Source organism: Pseudorca crassidens, chromosome 19, assembly GCF_039906515.1.
Source record: "Pseudorca crassidens isolate mPseCra1 chromosome 19, mPseCra1.hap1, whole genome shotgun sequence".
Lineage (NCBI taxonomy): Eukaryota > Metazoa > Chordata > Mammalia > Artiodactyla > Delphinidae > Pseudorca > Pseudorca crassidens.
In genome coordinates, this window is record NC_090314.1 from 5299606 (window position 1) to 5319661 (window position 20056).

Below are 20056 nucleotides of genomic sequence, written 5' to 3' on the forward strand. Positions count from 1 at the left end.
CATTGGCAGGAGAATTCTTTTTTTTTTTTTTTGCGGTACGCGGGCCTCTCACTGTTGTGGTCTCTCCCGTTGCGGAGCACAGGCTCCGGACGCGCAGGCTCAGCGGCCATGGCTCACGGGCCCAGCCGCTCCGCGGCATGTGGGGTCCTCCCGGACCGGGGCACGAACCCGTGTCCCCTGCATCGGCAGGCGGACTCTCAACCACTGCGCCACCAGGGAAGCCCGGCAGGAGAATTCTTAACCACTGTGCCATCAGGGAAGTCCCCAGATACATTTTAGAACTAGTTTGGGCATGCCCAAGGAAAAACCTTGCTGGCGTTTTTATTGGAATTTCACTGACTCCGTTGATCAATATTGGGAAAAATCGACCAGTTTACAACATGAAGCCTCTCTGTCTATGATTTTATGGTGCGTCTCCTCATTTATATTGGCCTTTTTTAATGTCCTTCAGTAGATTTATAATAAAGGCCTTACATATATATTGAGATGACGAGTAATTTTGTCCATTCATCTGTTTCTCATATTCAGAGCTTCTTTTGCAAATATTACAGTCTCTTGTTACTTCCTCATACTTTGACGTTTTTATTTCTTTAAATATATTAAACACATATCTACTTCTAATAATTCCAATTTCTGCAGTCTTTGTGTCTGCCTCTGCTCTTTGAGTAACTCATTGAGTGACTTGTTTCCCTGTGTGTTTTGTGATTTTTTTTTTAATTGTAAGCACATGTTTCATGGAACCATACTTGTGATAATTTTTTTTTTTTCTGGTAAAAATCACGTTTTCCTTTTAATTGACACCGTTTCCCCTCTCGGGTGCTACTTTGGTAATGATTAGGTCCCCACCTCTCAAGAACGTTGCATCTGAACAGGCTGAGACAGAGCCAGTGTGAACACAGACCCCAAAGCAGGGCTTTTGGGATAACAAGAAGAGAAAAAAACAGCCTTTCTCTTCACTTACAAAGGGAGTCACTCAGAGGGTCCAAAGCTCTGTTTTCCAAACGTAGAAAACGTGGAGCTCAATGCAAACTAGAAACCAAAATATATCAGAAATGAAGCAGAGTGCTTCGTCCAATACTCAAGGTCTGATCATCCCGCCTCTTCTATAAGGAATGGCCCCCCTCCAGCATTTTTAAAGGAAGATGTTTGTTTCTATCTCACTTTCCAACTGGGTATAAAATCTACTAAAAGGGATACAATGAATCAGAATAGATCAGCTCACTCACAAGAGACACTCCCAGATAAAGATTTTTGGTTGTTGAGATTATTCAGCACATTATTTCAAAATGGCAAAATTCAGGACAATCTGAGAATTCAAAAGTGGCTACATTCGCTGACAGGTTATGTGAGACACACATACAAACAACCCATGTTTCAGTGTACATGTCAAGGGGCCAAGACCCCTGATCACTCAATAAGTTATTTTGTACATTACAGTGCACAGAACAACAGAGGGAGAGACACTTTCTTGGAGAGGTTCATCCTCTCTGAAGGAGGCTGGAGACCAGGGCCCTCATTAGCTGGACCCCTCTACTTTGGTCGTGGCAGCCTCAGAGACAGCCGTTTCCTCTAATCCATCCGCTGGCTTCTCCTCCTTCTGGGGATAGAGGTCCGGGTACTTCTGCATGCACTCCTGCATGGCCTGGAACTGGTCTACACAGTCCGACCCCTTGACATCTTCTGTGCTGTAGTGGAAGCAGGAAAAGGCCGCCTTGAACTGTTCCCCACACGGGCCGCTGGCCATGCCCCCCAGGCACGGGCAGTTCCAGTTGACGTCTCCGTTGGGCAGGATCAGTCCGTGCTCCTCATAAGGATCATTGGGGTCGTCGGCCACCAGGTCCGCGTTGCTTGGAGTTTCATGGTCTTCTTTGGTCACAGATATGATTCGATCCTTCCCTTCCTGCCGGCAGTAGGCCATGGTGCAGCCCGGCGCTCCGACCTCACGGCGACCGTGGCGGCGGCCTCACGCCGTGACCTCTCCTGTGATAATATTTTCATGTTTATGTTTGCTTCAGCCAGGCAGCAAAGGGAACTACCCATCTTAGATCACTCTAAATTAAAATTTTATACTGAGACTTTTCGGGCCATAGAGGTAGTGTAAATTCAGGGCCCAAACTCAAGTACATCAGTTGCCTGATGGTGTGCAACAAATTATCTCGAGGCTTAGTGGCTTAAAACAATCATAACACTTTATCTCTCATGGTTTCAGACAGAGAGCAGTTGTCTCTACCCCATGATGGTTAGTACCTCAGCTGGAATACCCAAAGGCTGGAGACTGGAATCACCTGACTTAGCTAGAGATGCGGGCCAGAACATCCACATATGGTCAATCCATGTAGCCTGGGCTTCCTCACAGCCTGGTGACGGGGTTCCTGGGCAAGTATGCGAGAGGGCCTGCCCTCAGGGGAGCCGCCTTGCCTGCTGTGGCCTAGCCTTGGAAAGCACGTATATCACTTTGACTGCATTGTGTGTCAAGGCCGTCACAAGTCACATCCAGGTTCAAAGAGAGAAATACCACCTCTTGATAGGAAGCAGCAAGGTTCTAGAAGTGCATGTGGACTAGAATTATTGCAGTGGCTACATTTGGAAACTACAGTGTGCCACACCAAGTGAAGGCGAGTGTGTCGTTGACAGTTCTCAGGGGGTGACATTTTTCTTATTTTCCCTTCCACTAGAAACAAGTCTAAGACACAGAAGTAGCCCCACCATCTCTGTTTCGGGTGGTTTTTCCCCTAGTTCACCCACTGCAGGTATTGCCTTCTGAGGGTCCTATCTTTGTGTGGAGGTTTCCTTATTCGTGCCCAAGTTTTATCTCCTGGCCCAACTTCAGGCCACCAGCTGACCTGGCTTCAGCTGCACCCTACCTATCTGGATTTGTGCTTACCTACTGTTTATGACCTCCAAAGACAGCCCTTACTTTCCTGCCAGCTCAGCCATACATTCTAAAACATGCTTGCCTTTTATTTCACATGTTCAGGTATTCTATGGGGGTTTCTCCAGACATCTGACTCACCATATTTCCTAAAACAGAACTTATAAGGTTATTTTCACTATTGCTTTTTTTTCCCCCGATTTGTTTTTTGTTTTTTTTTGTCGTTTTTGGTGCGCTAGGTCTTCGTTGCTGCGCGCGGGCTTTCTCTAATTGCAGCAAGTGGGGGCTACTCTTCATTACAGTGCGCGGGCTTCTCTTGTTGCAGAGCACGGGCTCTAGGTGTGTGGGCTTCAGTAGTTGTGGCACGCGGGCTCAGTAGTTGTGGCTCACGGGCTCTAGAGCGCAGGCTCGGTAGTTGTGGTGCACGGGCTTAGTTGCTCCTTGGCATGTGGGATCTTCCAAGACCAGGGCTTGAACCTGTGTCCCCTGCATTGGCAGGTGGATTCCTAACCACTGTGCCACCAGGGATGTCCCTCACTATTGCTTTTTAATCATGAATAATTATTCAGAATTTTCCTTATTGAGATAAATTTAGATCCAGGCTCAAAAGTGTTAGTCTCATCTATTTTACTCTTTTCTTTCTAACTCAATACATTTGGGATTTCTAAAAATATATGATCTTAAGATTGACTGCATCTTATTAAGAATGGGATAAATTAGTAATATTTAAAATATGAATTATGGGAACTTCCCTGGCGATCCAGTGGTTAGGACTCTGCACTTCCACTGCAAGGGGCACAGGTTTGATCCCTGGTTGGGGAACTAAGATGCTGGTTGGGGAACTAAGGTTTTTTTGCCACGTGGCACAGCCAAAAAAATAAAATAAACAAGATAAATATGAATTATGTTTAAGAGAGTGATAGAAACTTCAGAACAGGACTCAAAGGTTACATATCTCTGGCCCTATTTTGTAAAAAATATATCTGTGTATGTATATCTCGAAAATTTCGAAAGCTGGGCAAGAAAGCCAGAGGACTAAAAGGATAGAAAAAAAGAATGTTATCAAACTGTTTATGACATGGCCCGCACATGGAGGGCACTCCCCAGTATGCCACCAACCCAGGCCCTGTCCCCTTTTCCTCCTCTTTCCTATTTCTTTCTGAGAGTCCCCACTGGCGCCCCGCGCGGTCACAAACCCTTGGCCGAGTCTAGGAGAGTCTTGGTATTCGATGAACCAAACGGGTGAGTGGCTCTAGAGCCCCCATGCCTGTTCACTCGGCTTAGACAGGATTTATCCGTCTGTCTTCAGCTCGAGAGAGACATCCTCGCAAATCCCGCCTCTTGGGCCCCTCTCCTCTTGCTGCTTCCATCTTTCAAACTGCTCATCAGAGGGGCATGATCCTTCCCCTGTGTGTGTGTGTATCACACATACGCACATCGTGATTTCTCCAGCTGGGCTCTGTGGACACCTTCTAACGGAAGGTGGCCAGCTCTTTGGGTTTCAGCTCCTGGGGAACCCGGTTTGGGCTTGAGTGATATTGCCTCCTCTTACCTCTCCAGCCTAGGGCTGGTAGTTACTTCCTCCATCACTACACTCTAGGTCTCTCACTCTTCCCTCTTTGGCCCTCAATTCCTCCATCAGCTACGTTTCAAATTCTTTTCATTAAATTCTTACTGATGTAGATATTTGATATGGTTTCTGTTTTCCCGGGTAGACCCTAAGTGGTAGAGAACCTAAACTCCCCCATTTTATAGTTGAGACAATGTGGACCTTTTTTTCTTCCCAATACATTTTAGAATTAGCTTAGTCATGTTCAAGGAAAACCCTTGCTAGCATTCCTGAAACCCAGGAACTTAAAGAATCTCTTCAGGTTCACAAAGTTAGTGGAAGGCCAGGTATTGGGTCCACGATGCCTTGAGTCTCAAACCACTTCCCATTCTAACAAATTAAAACTTCCAGGGTAGGAAAATGGGTAACTAGAGGAGTGGGAGAGGGGCTTTTTAAAAAAATATCTATACGGTCTTGTTTCTTTGTATTTTTAACCATGTAAGTCTTTTTACCTATTTAGAATAAATAAATGAATTTTTAAGGTAAAACAAATGTCTACCTTTATACATTGTGCTGTGTAAATGTGGGTCTTTTACAAAGTGAATTTAATTTCTGTTAAATGTCATTATGTTTGCTAGTTATTACTAAGTATTAGTTATCACACACACACACACACACACACACACACAATGTAGTTCTATATAAATAAATCTACATTAATCCCATTTGTTTTCTGCCTTCTAGAATAATGATCTCCAAGCTTTTTTTGGGGTCACATTTTCCTATTGGTAAAAGTTTTTGAACATATACTCCCATTATATGTGTATTTATTTATAATTATATTAAGTAACTAGACCACTGATTTAATGTGTACAGTCTAAAACAATGAAAGTTGACATGTATAAAGGACAAGGTAAACAAATTAGGAGGAGAAGTTCCAAAACCTTTCCTCCACCCCAGCAGATGGTCCTGTGCACCCCACATGCACCCAGGGGACACTGTTCTAGAGAATGCCAGTCAGGAGCTGCTGGAGGGTCCCAGACACTTACTCCACTGAAGTGCTTACACGTTCACCAGAGTGAATGAAAATGTTGAAAATGCTCTCTGACTTCAACTCCCTAACTTGTTCTAAGTTCCTCAGTTCAAACACAAAGCAATAAAACCAGGTCCAAAAACACCTTGGCCTCACTTCTAAGCTGTTTCTCACAACTGTAACCAGAGTCTAACATGCTCGGCCTCTGAGGTTAGGAAGCCCATCACTAGTGTACGTTAGACTATTCACTTATCACCGAAGATAAGTAACCTTGAGATAAAATAGGAGAGGGGAACCTAAAATATAATGACCATCACAAAAATTGACAATTTCTATTTGACTCAAAAATCTGTGATGAGAACAGTACAAAATTAAGCTATTTTCTGGAGTCTTTTGGGGGTTAGTCCTTTTATCAGATACAATGTAATGACTGTCTCCTATCCGGGTTCAAACAGTTCAAAACTAGCCCTAGAGTAACCCCTGCCAAAGTTGAAAGGTTTCACTTGGGAGTTCCTTTCTGAGTTTTCTGGAACAGTAAGCAGAGCCACTCTCTGCTCGGGGCCTCTGGAGTGCCTGCAGTGCGCTGACACCAGGATGATACAGAGTGGCTTTTCAGGTCAATGACATTTAGGCATTAATAATCAGATCACGGAGGAAAGTTCACATTTCTGAGCAGAATACTGGAAATGACTGCTTGCCGGGGAAACGAGCAGAAGGCTTCCCAGAGGGAATGGCATTTGATCTGGATGATGAGGGAGAATTATAATTCAGGAAGAAAGGAGAGGAGGAGGGGGAAGGGAAAGAGAAAGCAGTCAAGGGAAGAGAAGAGAAACACTGAGCACCTGACTAGGTCGATGTGTCTCATCATATAATCCTTAGGAAAGCCTTTGGAGACAGACGTCCATCATCCCCACTGCACAGGTACAGGAACCGTGGCTCAGGAGAGTTAAGTAACTAGCACAAAGCACACATGCAGTTATCTGCTGGAGGGTTGAATTAAGGGGGCCAGTAGCTAGACAATTGCTCATAAGGGCAATTTAAGTGGTACCAAAACGTCACCGTATGTTATTTGTAAGGATACAGAGCCGTTACTTAACAGAACCATTCTTGGGAAGTATAGTGTCTGTGTTGGGAAAATAAAGACTTCGCAAGCTATCTGGGGTGCTGATGTGGTCCAGATCCCCGGGGACATGCTGGGAGAGCTGGTTACTAAACTCTGACGGAGGCTATTTTCCTGTAACACTCAGGAGTAGCAGCCTCTTTAAATAAGTGCTTAACAGATATTTGAAGACTATCAATTTACAGGGGACCAAACGACATATACCAGGACAAAACTATAATTCAAGAAGATACATGCACCCCTATGTTCACAGCAGCACTGTTCACAATAGCCAAGACATGGAAACAACCTAAATGTCCATCGACAGATGAATGGATAAAGACAGTGTGGTTTATATATACTACGGAATACTACTCAGCCATAAAAAAGAACGAAATAATGCCATTTGCAGCAACATGGATGCAACTAGAGATTATCATACTAAGTGAAGTGAGTCAGAAAGAGAAACAAATACCATATGATATCACTTATACAGGGAATCTAAAATATGGCACAAATGACTCTATCTACAAAACAGAAACAGACTCACAGACATAAGAGAACAGACTTGTGGTTGCCAAGGGGAAGGGGAGTGGGGGAGGGAGTTTGGGATAAGCAGACGCAAGCTATTATATGTAGGATGGATAAACAACAAGGTCCTACTGTATAGCACAGGGAACTGTATTCAATATCCTGTGATAAACCTTAATAGAAAAGAATATTTTAAAAAGAATGTATATATGTGTATAACTGAGTCACTTTGCTCTACAGCAGAAATTAACACAACATTGTAAATCAACTATAATTTAAAAAATAAATAAGATTAAATAATAAGGGGCCCAAACAAATAGTGTGTCCAGATACCTGACTTGTTCTGAGTGGTTACAGAAGGGTCAGTCCTAAATCTGTTTAACTGCAAAGCAGGTGCTCAAAGCCTGTAGCTTGGAGCTGAAAGGTACATAGACAGGCAGGCAGATGGACAGACACAGGGAGAGACACAGAGATGGGGAAGAATTCAAAGGTGATTCTAAAGACGGCTTCTCACAGGAGTGTCTGATAGTAACCCTAGCGTTGCGTCTTCTTCAACTTTTTATCACCACCACAAAATTTTCAGGTAGCTTAAATCCTATAGGGAACAAGATGAGATAAGAATGAGTGAACGATAGATCTCCACTGATAAAGAAATCGACAACTGTGTATTTGTTATCCTCAGGAAATTACTACAATCAAGGGGAGACTCGTAAGAAGGAACTTTTGCAGAGCTGTGATGTTTTGGGGATTCCACCCTCCAACGTAATGATTATTGACAACAGGTAAACTTATCTTTTAACAAGTGGAAATTCATTGGCAATAAAAATGCAGTGGTACACTGAACAGACACAAACATAACGTGGGTGGATAAGAACATCTTACTTGAGAAGTCTACAGAAAATAGTTTCACGTTTGTTTTTAAGTGACAGTGTAGTGCAAGTGAATTTTTTCAACTTCTGTTCAGATTTTGTCTTAAGATAGCTGCTTCTCTTGAATCTTTAAAAAAAATTATTATAAAAAATTTCAGGGACTTCCCTGGAGGTCCAGTGGTTAAGACTCTGCACTTCCATTGCAGCGGCCACAGGTTCGACCCCTGGTCAGGGAACTAAGATCCCATATGCCGCAGCCAAAAAAAAAGAGTCAAAAGTGTAAAGAACAGTATTACGAACCCTACATGCCTATAATCTGAGACCAGTGATTGTCAAGCCTTTGCCATACGTACTTCATCTAACCCCACATAACATCTGTTGTGTGTGAAGTTGTGGTTTTTTTGCAGTTGTAACTTAGCTGTTATATATTTTTTTAAAAATTTTATTGGAGTAGAGTTGATTTACTCTGTTGTGTTAGTTTCAGGTGTACAGCAAAGTGACTCAGTTATACATATACATGTATCCATTCTTGTTTAGATTCTTTTCCCGTATAGGCCATTACAGAGTATTGAGTAGACTTCCCGTGCTCTACAGTAGGTCCTTATTAGTTATCTGTTTTATATATAGTAGTGTGTATGTGTCAATCCCAGTCTCCCAATTTATCCCTCCTGTGTGTGAAGTATTTTAAAAAGAAAACCCAACCATCAGGTTATTCTATCCCTACGTACTTCGGGATACATCTCTTAAGAAGATAGACTTTTTTTTCATGCAGGCACAATGTCATTATTATCCATCTAACAAAATTAATAGTAACAGCAATTCCTTGATGTCTCCAATGCACAGTCCATTTTGAGCTACTCCAAGTAGCTCAAAAATGAATGTCTTTTCACAGTTGGTTTGTTCAAATCAGGATGTAGACAGAGTGCACACATTATACCTGGTTGATATTCTGCGTGTCCCTCCCCCCCCCCGACCTTGCACTGATTGTTGAAAACCTGAGTCAGTTGTCGTACAGAAGGATTTGTCTGTCTGCTCCCTCGTGGTTTTACCTAAGCAGTTCCTCTATCCTCCATATTTCTTGCAAACTGGAAATGAACGCTAACTTTCAGGGGCAAGAAGCTGCACTGTGTACTCCCTGTTCCGTCATTTCAGGACATGTACTATCTGTCTCACTTTTAGTCACGCATGTGACTGTCTGTCACACATACTGTGTGCCTCACTCTTAGTGAGCTCACGTGGCAATGGCCGCCCCGTTCACTGTAAAGACCCACATCAGCCTTTCACGCGGTGCTTTCACGAATCCTTAATGAACTAGAAGTTGCAAAACGGTGACTTTCTAAATGTCTCCTGCGTTCCAAATGTATTAGCTATATATTCTTCTATAAAGCAGAACTTTATCAACTGGGGCTATTTAGTTATCCTGATAGGTACTTTGATCCCAAAAGACAGGCTAAATGCTTAATTCTTTCCCTTTAATCGCCGTTTTCAGAATAGGAGTTGATCCCCTACATACCTCCGATGGTAACCCATTGTTTGTTTGTTTGTTTCTTGGATGGGGAGGCCACTGCTTTATTTCATTAGGAACTTCTGTGTTCACGTGTTCGGATTTTCAGTTTAAGTCATTGTGTTCTTTGATACTCCAGTTGTCTCCTCTTTGGCCTCTTCATGTTGGCTCATGCATCCTTTTGATAAGAAACGAAGACTCTGACTTAATTTATTACAATTTTTACATATCCCGAAGATCATGCAGCTTCAGCAATATCCCCTACTTTGAAGATGCTACAGGAGGGGGTTAGTAAACTTCTTAAAAATAAATACTTCAAGAAGCCAGTTTGAAGATTCAAGGAAACCAGGTATCTTAGTCTGCTCAGGCTGCCATGGCAAAATACCAGAGACTGGGTGGCTTAAACAACAGAAGTTTTTCTTTTTAATATTTACTTATTTGGTGGCGCTGGGTCTTAGTTGTGGCACGTGGGCTCCTTAGTTGCAGCAGGTGGGCTCCTTAGTTGTAGCATGCAAACTCTTAGTTGCGGCATGCACACAGAATCTAGTTCCCTGACCAGGGATCAAGCCCGGGACCCCTGCATTGGGAGCGCAGTCTTAACCACTGAGCCACCAGGAAAGTCCCCAGAAATGTATTTTTTTCTCACAGTTCTGGTGGCTGGAAGTATAAGATCAAGGTGCAGCAGGGTCGATTTCTGGAGAGAGTTTGCTTCTTGGTGTGCGGATGGCCGTCTCCTCACTGCTCACATGTAGCAGGGAGAGAGAAGTTTCTCTCTTCCTCTTCTTATAAGACCACCAGTCTTATAGGGTTAGGGTCCCACCATTATGACCTCACTTAACCTTAATTACCTCCTAAAGACCCCGTCTCCAAATACAGTCACATTGTGGATTAGGGCTTCAACACATGAATTGTGGGAGGACACAATTCAGTCCCTAGCAACCTGCAACTTTTAGTCTTTCAGCTTCTCATTTCCTAACCCAGAAAAAGCAGAGCTTTGGAATCTTGCTTTGGGTTATTTAGATGGGTCAAGGAGAAGAATGAAGGGGAGAAAGAGAAAAAGAAAAAGTTTTATGGAGGACCTACACTCGGAATAATAATGGTAAATGTATATTAAACTGTTATTGTCAGTGCCAAAGACCATACTAAATACGTGATCTTAAAACCTTCAAAATAATCCAATTACTTCTTCCACGTTATAGATAAGAAACAGGCCTAGTGAGAGGTTGAGTCATTGGCCCGGGGTCATCCAGCTAATATGTGGTAGAGCTGGCGTTCCAGCTGAGGCTCTGTGGTCACCGTGCTTTGTCAACTCCATGAAGGGACTCACAATTTCACAAAGGTCATCTCATTTAATTCTTCCACTAACTGTAGAAAGATAGGTCTTTATTATCCTTTTTCAGTTTCACACGAAGAAACTAAAGCTTAAGACATTTAACAAATGGCAGTCAGTGCTAGGACTCGAAAGCAGAAAGGAAGACGGAACTGATTCCTGACTTTCTGCGAGAAAGTAGGTCACCACTTTGTTAGTGTATTTGGAAGACCAATGCGTGTTTAAGAGAACATTTGGTTGATGTTGTCTGCTGTCTTCCATTGTTCTGAACTTCGTGGCTGGGTTTCAGGGAGACGTTTAGCCAGAGGAGCTCAGTCAGGTAAACCCTTATCCAGGGACTTCACTGGTGGTGCAGTGGATAAGACTCCGCGCCCCCAATGCAGCAGGCCCGGGTTTGATCCCTGGTCAGGGAACCAGATCCCACATGCATGCCACAATTAAGAGTTTGCATGACACAACTAAGGAGCCCACGTGCTGCAACTAAGAGCCTATGTGACCAAATAAATAAATAAATACAATTTTTTTTAAAGTAAACCCTTATCCAACGCCTTAAAGAGGGAAAAAAGTTCAGGTCTCAAGATGAGAAGGCATCTCAGTAATCAGACAACCAAATGGATACTTTGGGTGATTGTACCTAGCTCCTTAATATCTGTGGGTTCTGCTGATTTAATGAACCATATGATATTTAACTGCATGTTATTAACAGATGCATATTAAGTGCCTGGACTGGGAAAGGCGCTGTGCTAGATGCTGAAGAAGGAGAACAGTTCAAGGTCCAGGAGCCGGGTAGTAGGTGTTGGCCTGACCGTCGCCACTGCTGAGTTTGCAGAAACGTTCACTGTGCCAAGGTTCAGGCCTAGAAGGGGCTTAGAGACCCTCTCCAGGGTACTTGGGAATTGAATGTGATTGGGAAATGCAACCCACAGATTTAGTATTCATTTGTTGCTTTTGTGCTTCTTAATATATTAGGAAGAGTCCATAGAATTATTTCATTTACATTTCAAAACAAAACAAAAAGTAAACACACTTTTCCGTACACATAGATAATTTCTAAAAGAACATATACCAGACTCGTTAATAGTAGCTGCTACTTAACTGGACCAGGGAAGGACACTTGCACTTCTTAATTCCACAGAATTCTGTACAGTTTTATTTCGCTTTTGCTTTTTCAGGAAGCCTATATTACTTTTTTTTTTTTGCGGTACGCGGGCCTCTCACTGTTGTGGCCTCTCCCATTGCGGAGCACAGGCTCCGGACGCGCAGGCTCAGCGGCCATGGCTCAGGGGCTCAGCCGCTCCGCGGCATGTGGGAACTTCCCGGACCGCGGCATGAACCCGTGTCCCCTGCATCGGCAGGCGGACTCTCAACCACCGTGCCACCAGGGAAGCCCGCCTATATTACTTTTTAAAGTACAAGCAGAAACGCACATATATGGAATCTAAAAAAAAAATGGTACTGATGAACCTAGTGGCAGGGCAGGAATAAAGATGCAGATGTAGAGAACGGACTTGAGGACACAGTGGGGAAGGGTAGGCTGGCACGAAGTGAGAGAGTGGCATGGGCATATATACACTACCAAATGTAAAATAGGTAGCTAGTGGGAAGCAGCCGCATAGCACAGGGAGATCAGCTCGGTGCTTTGTGATGACATAGAGGACTGGGATAGAGAGGCTGGGAGGGAGGCTCAAGAGGGAGGGGATATGGGGATGGATATATGTATACATATGGCTGATTCACTTGGTTGTACAGCAGAAACTAACACAACACTGTAAAGCAATTATACTCCAATAAAGATGTAAAAAAAAAAAAAGTACAAGCAGACCTCAGACATATCACAGGTTGGGGTCCAGCCCACTTCAATAAAGCGAATATCACAATAAAGCAAGTCACAGGAACGTTTTGGTTTCCCAGTGCATATAAAAGTTACGTCGACATTATAGCGTATTAAGTATGCAGTAGCATTATGTCTAAAAAGACAACATACATAGCTTAATTAAAAAATAGATACGATCTGAGCCTTCAGCGAGTTGTAATAATAACATCAAAGATCATTGATCATAGATCACCATAACAAATATGATGATAATAATGAAAAAGCTTGAAATGTTACAAGAATTACTGAAATGTGACACAGAGACATGAAGAGCGCAAATGCTGTTGGAAAAGTGGCACCAATAGACTTGCTCTCACACGGTTGCCACAAACCTTCCATTTATTAAAAAAATGCGGGCTTCCCTGGTGGCGCAGTGGTTGAGAGTCCGCTGCCGACGCAGGGGGCACGGGTTTGTGCCCCGGTCTGGGAAGATCCCACATGCCACGGAGCGGCTGGGCCCGTGCGCCATGGCCGCTGAGCCTGCGCGTCCGGAGCCTGTGCTCCGCAAGGGGAGAGGCCACAGCAGTGAGAGGCCCGCGTACCGCCAAAAAAAAAAAAAAAAAAAAAAAAATGCAGCATCTCTGAAGCGCAATAAAGTGAAGCACAATGAAACGGTTATATTGATGTATTATATTTTTTAAAGACTACTCCACCTAATAAAACATTCTTCCCTCTGTACTCAGCTTCTATCCCTACAAGTGAAGGCTAAATTAGAAATAATTCTGCGTACGTTTTGATAATATTTGGTTTGATAAGTTCAAAACATAGAATAGAATTCCTTGAAAAGATAATAATGCTTTGAAGCCTTTTTATAAACACTGTGCTTGTCTCATGGGCCTCATTCTGGAGGATGAGCGGGCACAGGGTCAGATAAGCTGCTCCAAAGGGCTCTGGCTGGAAATGCGGGGGGCCTGACCCCCGCAGACCCTCCGGTTATAACCCAGGCCCATTAAAATGCTTCCGGGCCCAATGACCAACTGTTGGGCAAAACTTATGGGGTCTCAGAACTGATCGTGGTCTGATCCATGCTCCCATCGTCCTGCACCTGCGATGCCACGTCACAGCTATTCCCACAACTAAAACAGGGAGGACTCCCAGCGCCCCAACCTGTGTCCTCGTATGTAAGCTGGGCCACAAACACACCACGCTTTCCTCTGCGTCCACACCCATTCATGTGCCTGGCCCTCTTCCACACGCTTCCTCTCTTCCCAGCACCCCACACCCTGGCCCTCTAGCAAACACCTCTTCATCCCTCAAACCCCAGCTCAAGATTACCTTAGACTCTGCAGCACCATCCCAGATTTTCTTAGGCACTTCGGTTATATTCTCATTGTCCCGTTCTATCCTAGCACATACACTAATTTTTTAATCTGCGCCATAAGCCCCTCTATATCTTTTATTCCTGTATCCGCAACCTCTGTCTTAACCCTTGACACATAGTAGTTGCTCAGTTCATGTTTGTTGAATAAATGAATGACTCCGCTTATACCAGAAGCTTTCTTCCTGTGGCAGCACGTAAACGTGTGGTCTCGAGAACTTAGATGATACCGAAGCGTCTCAACACCCTTCCTCACTTTTTCTTCATTTACCCAGAAATGGTGATTAGCAAACCAATTTCTGAGACTTCAGTGAGACTGTTCCCACTTTTTAATTAAGTGAAACAGTCTTGATCCCTGACTTGCGTAGTTATTTTTAACCTTCCGGAAAGTCCTAAGTGAGTACTTTGGTTTGGAAGAATTTGTCTACATCTCTTGATTTTTGCCATTCTATAAGCTTGGCTCCACTGTCCTAAAGGTTCAGCGTCATGAAAATCTCATTCCCAGTGCTTGTCTTAACACCATTCCGGCATTAACAAGCCCAAGACTTTGACAGACTAATTTGAGCTGAACAAGGAAACAGAATCCAGTACCTAGTATAAACCGTAAATGAGCCTGGCTTGCTAGCAGTTCCTGGAACTCTTTGTGTTTTCCAATAAATCTACACAAATCATACAGTGAAAGAGAAGCCACAAAGCAGAGAGTCTGGGACTGTTGGGGTCATGTTGGTAATTAAACCCCCTCTCTCTCTCTCGACCCAGTAAGGGCCTTCCCCCCAAAAAAACCGGGAAAGACCGTATGCCAACTGCCAAAGTGGATCTGACCAAGCGTCCTCTCACTATAAGGGATGAAAACAAAGCTCCTCGCAGCCTTTCTCCAAATACACACGGAAGTGCCTGGGCACAGGGCAAGGGCACAGCTCCAGTTCCAGTTGGCAAGAGCAGAGCAGGGCTCCCGTCCTCCCAAAGGGCGCGCAGGACAGGAATGTTTCCTAGAAAAGGAACCAGGGGAGGAGACCGAAGTGGACCGAGCTGATGCGGAGCTACTGTGTGAACTTGGAAAGCCGCTTCCCTGCTACTTCAAAGGCGGGTTATTCTGGGAGCTGAAGGGAGGCTGGGTCTTTAAGTCACATAAGTCACATAAGTCAGTACAGAAGTAGAGTGGGACCAGGGAGGGTGGGCTTAACAAAGCATGTATTTGTGGCTGATTCTACTCCTGGAAAGAGGCTGCAAATATACCACAAAAATAGGATTCAGGGTGACTGTGTACTGTGATACTCATTACAGCACTCTTCACAATAGCAAAAAGTTGGTAGCAACCTAATTTAGCAGTAGGCAATGAATTATATAGCCACGGTCCAGAACATGAAACCACAATTCAGAGTTTTCTCTGCATAGTTAATAACCCAGGAAGATGTTCATAATATAATGTTGAGTTTAAAAAGCAGTGTATACTTTCTTTACACTTTTCTGTATTTTCCATAGTTTTGATAGTGAGCATACATTACTTGTAAGCCAAAAGTTTCATTAGATTTATTTTAAAATATATTATTTCTGGGAATTCCCTGGCGGTCCAGTGGTTAGGCCATCCGAAACGTCTACTGAATGTTAACTGTCTTCAGCTGCAGCTCTTCAGATATTCTCTTTCCTTTATCATGGAGGCACCTAGATTTTTCGTGCGTTTTCTTTTTTTTAATTCATTTTATTTATTTATTTTTGGCCGCGTTGGGTCTTCGTTGCTGCTCGCGGGCTTTCTCTAGTTGCGGCGAGCGGGGGCTACTCTTTGTTGCGGTGCGAGGGCTTCGCATTGCGGTGGCTCCTCTTGTTGCGGAGCACGGGCTCTAGGCATGCGGGCTTCAGTAGTTGTGGCACGTGGGCTCAGTAGTTGTGGTGCATGGGCTTAGCTGCTCCACGGCATGTGGGATCTTCCCGGACCAGGGCTCAAACCCGTGTCCCCTGCATTGGCAGGCGGATTCTTAACCACTGCGCCACCAGGGAAGCCCTTGTGTTTTTTCTTATTCGCCTTTTGGTACTCTCCTGGGGCAAGGAGACATGATGTCACATCACCAGAAATAGCTTATCAACATGATTCTCCTTCAAAGTGTGCTTCTCCTTGACCGTTATTATCTCTGGTTCTCACAGTGCTAATCAAAGAGTACTGGTGCCTCTGAGGATGGTGAGGCTTGACTTTGAGGGACTTTCAAATCCTGCTAAAAGCAGATGCAAGGTAGAGCATCTGCTGGCCAGCTGTATGCCCCTCTTTCTGGGGCAGATCTTACAGTATTGGGCGGGTATGTTTATGTTTTCTGATTTTCTGATATGGTGGGGGTTTTTTTGCTTCATCAAAGTCGATGCTCTATAACTGTTATTCCTTTTGTTGTGTTCGATGGCGTCTGAGGGAAGAGAGTGAAGTGGAAGTGTTACTGGCACTGTAAGTGGAAGTCCATATTTCCACCTAGGAGTCCTGCTAGCAGTTGAAGGGAGAATGAGTAAGAGGAAATCAAGACCAGAGAAAAGAAAATGAGGGAAGTACAGTATGACGGAAAGAGCTCTGGTCCAGGGGTCATGAAATGGGGCTTCAGGTTGTAGCTCTGCCACAAACCGACTGTGTTCCCTTTGGCAAATAATGTCCCCTCTTTGGGCTTCTCTTTTCTTATACGTACAATGACTGGATGAGATGGCGACTTTACCTCAAGCGCCTAGATCTTATCCAGAGCAGAGCAGGACGTGTTTAGATATGGCTGTTCTTCTACAAATGGAGGTTTATGTGCTCAGCTTGGCAATACAGCTGACACACTTTTAAGTGCTTTCCATTTTACTAAGCACCGGTACATTTCATGACATCCACGGTAGACTGTGTTCACTGTGACATGCTGGGGTCCTTGCATCAGAGAGCTGAATAGGGATGTAAAAAACTAAACAGCAGCCCTTTTAATAACCAAATACCGTAGACTGGGTGGCTCACAAACAGCAGAAAGTTATGTCTCACCGTTCTGGAGGCTGAGAAGTCCAAGATCAGAGTGTCAGCAGATTTGGTGTCTGGTGAGGGCCTGTTTACTGGTTCACAGATGGCTCTCTTCTTGCTGTATCCTCTCCTGGCAAAAGAGGCAAGGGAGCTCTCCAGGGTCTCTATTATAAGGACACTAATCCCATGCATGAGGGCTCTGCCCTCATGACCTCATCACCTCCCAAAGGCCCCACCTCCAAATACCATCACATTGGGGAAACAGGTTTCAACGTACGAATTTTGAGGGGACACAAATATTCAGTCTAGAGCATCTACAAAAATTGTACTAGGCACCAAAAACTTTGGATAAGAGGCAACTAATTCTCTACCATGCAAGTCTTATAGACAAAGAGTGTTAGGATCCAGAAGAAAGGTTATTGGGTCAGTTTTTCAGATTATTTCTCCATAACACCAAGTTCCAAGAAATAATTCTTAGTCATTTGTGGGATGTTCCAGAGAGCGCTTGGGATAAGAAAAATTGCAGCTGCCTGTATGTGTTGCAATTTAAGACGATGTGGTCGTACTTTGGCAAAACTGTCATGGTGAGGTAGACCTAGTTCTGCAAGGCTGAGCCACAGCTTAACTAGCCAGTTTCTGTACTGGAAGGATTTATAGGATCTATTCTTTTTTAGGTTTTCTTTTTCTTTCTTTCTTTAATAATACTGTTACCCTCATATATACAGTCAATTGGTTTTCAACAGGGCTGCTAAGACAGTTCAATGGGGCAACAATACTCTTTTCCACAAATGGATATCCACATACGAAAGAACAAACTTGGACCCCTTCCCTACACTAAACCCAAAAGTTAGCTCAAAAAGACCTAAATATAAGAGCTAAAACTATAAAACTCTTGAAAGAAAATATAGGAGCAAATCTTCATGAGCTTGGGTCAGGTAAAGCCCTCTTAGATATGACACCAAAAGCATATACAACCAACAAAAGAAAAAATAGACTTCATCATCAAAATTAAAAACTTTAGTGCCTGATGCATACTATCAAGAGAGTGAAAAGACAACTCACAGAATGAGAGAAAATATTTGCAGATCATACATCTGATAAGGAATTAATATCCAGATATCGATAGGTAGATAGATATAAATGTAATATTCCTTATATACTATATAGAGTATAGTATACATAACAGATAAAATAAGATATGAAGGACTTGAATAGCTATTTCTCCAAAGATATACAAATGGCCAATAAGCATAGGAAAAGATGCTCAACGTCATTAGTCATTATAGGATAGAAATCAAAACCACTGTGAGACACTACTTCACACCGACTAGGTTGACCATTTTTTATTTTATTTTATTTTATTTATTTATTTTTGTGTGTGTGGTACGCGGGCCTCTCACTGTTGTGGCCTCTCCCGTTGCGGAGCACAGGCTCCGGACGCGCAGGCTCAGCGGCCATGGCTCACGGGCCCAGCCGCTCCGCAGCACATGGGATCTTCCCGGACTGGGGCACGAACCCGCGTCCCCTGCATCGGCAGGCGGACTCTCAACCACTGCGCCACCAGGGATGCCCAGCAGGCCGATTCTTAACCACTGCGCCACCAGGGAAGCCCAACCATTTTTTAAGAATAAAATTAGAAGAGAAATACCAAGTGTAGGCCGGGATTCAGAGAAATTGGAACCCTCATGCACTGGTGGGTTTGTAAAATAGTTCAGTCATCATGTAAAAGAGTTTGGCAGTTCCTCAAAAACTTAAATACAGAATTACCATTACCCAGCAATTCTATTCCAAAGTAAAGACCTAAAAGAATTGAAAACAGACATTCAAACAAAAACGTGTACATGGATGTTCATAGCAGCACTGTACACAGTAGTCAAAAGTTAGAAACAACTCAAATTCCCATCAGCTGATGAATGGGCAAACAAAATGTGGTCTATCCACACTGTGGAATATTATTCAACCACAAAAAGGAGTGAAGTACTGATACATGCTACAGTGTGGATGCACCTAAAAAGAAGCCAGATAGGGGCTTCCCTGGTGGCGCAGTGGTTGAGAGTCCGCCTGCCGACGCAGGGGACACGGGTTCGTGCCCCTGTCCGGGAAGATCCCACGTGCCGCGGAGCGGCTGGGCCCGTGAGCCATGGTCGCTGAGCCTGCGCGTCCGGAGCGTGCTCTGCAACAGGAGAGGCCCCGACAGTGAGCGGCCCGCGTACCGCAAAAAAAAAAAAAAAAGAAGTCAGGTAACAGCCACATAGTGTATGAGTCCGTTTATCCGAAACACCCAGAACTGGCAAATCCATGGAGACAGAAAGTAGATCAGTGGCTGCCAGGAGTGGGGCGGAGAGGGGAGTGGGGAGGGACTCATAATGGGGTTTATTTTTTTGAGGTGATGAAAATCTCCTAAAATTGACTGCCGTGACGGTTGCACGACTCTGTTAACATACTAAAAACGAAAACACATTGAATTGTGCACTTTAAGTGAGTGAATTGCATAGCATGTGAATTATAATCTCAACCAAGCTGTTATGAAAATCATAGTAACATTTAATAATAGAACATTTATAATGTTAATTGTAAAAACAAACAGTACAAAAATATATCAAGTGAAAGAAATGAATGTCTCCTTCCATACACTTCTCTCCTCAGAAGAAACCACTGTTAACCTCTTGATGTGTAAACTTCCATACCTTCAATACTTCACAAATATATATTTACATACAAGCACAAATATAGTTCATTTTTCAGTACTCCATACTACTCCATGGGATACCTGTATCATAATTTATTTGACTAATAAAACTGTCCCGTGGCCTTCCTAGAAACCTCGTTAACCTCGTGAAATAAATCCCCATGGCCGCTCACTCTGGCGTGCTACATAGAGTAAAACACTATTTAATTATACACCAGTGTCTGCAGGGTGGGCTTCCTGTCCACCTCCAGGATGAGACCTGAGGGTCTTCCATTACTTCGTCTTTTGTGCCAGGTAGTGCCGGGCAGCCGACAGCCGCGTGTTAGAAATCATGGCTTTGGGGATTTCCCTGGCGGTCCAGTGGTTAAGACTCTGCGTTCCCAATGCAGGGGGCCTGGGTTCTATCCCTGGTTGGGGAACTAGATCC

General features: G+C 43.8%; 1 protein-coding gene, 1 long non-coding RNA gene and 1 pseudogene across 6 annotated transcripts in view; 1 reads left to right on the forward strand and 2 right to left on the reverse strand.

The window, feature by feature from the left end:
- PIGL (phosphatidylinositol glycan anchor biosynthesis class L) overlaps positions 1 to 20056 on the forward strand; it is a 64706-nt gene that overhangs the window by 4182 nt on the left and 40468 nt on the right. For all 5 annotated transcript variants that reach the window (XM_067715500.1, XM_067715502.1, XM_067715497.1 and 2 more), the window contains exon 2: positions 7767 to 7866. In XM_067715500.1, the coding sequence (XP_067571601.1) occupies positions 7767 to 7866 (100 nt within the window). The remainder of the gene's footprint in view (positions 1 to 7766; positions 7867 to 20056) is intronic.
- LOC137212282 (mitochondrial intermembrane space import and assembly protein 40 pseudogene) lies at positions 778 to 4756 on the reverse strand (annotated as a pseudogene).
- On the reverse strand, positions 7255 to 18506 carry LOC137212283 (uncharacterized). The gene is made up of 3 exons (XR_010937426.1): positions 16965 to 18506; positions 9467 to 9635; positions 7255 to 7679 (listed from the first exon to the last, which is right to left on the reverse strand). It is a non-coding gene; the product is annotated as an uncharacterized lncRNA (long non-coding RNA).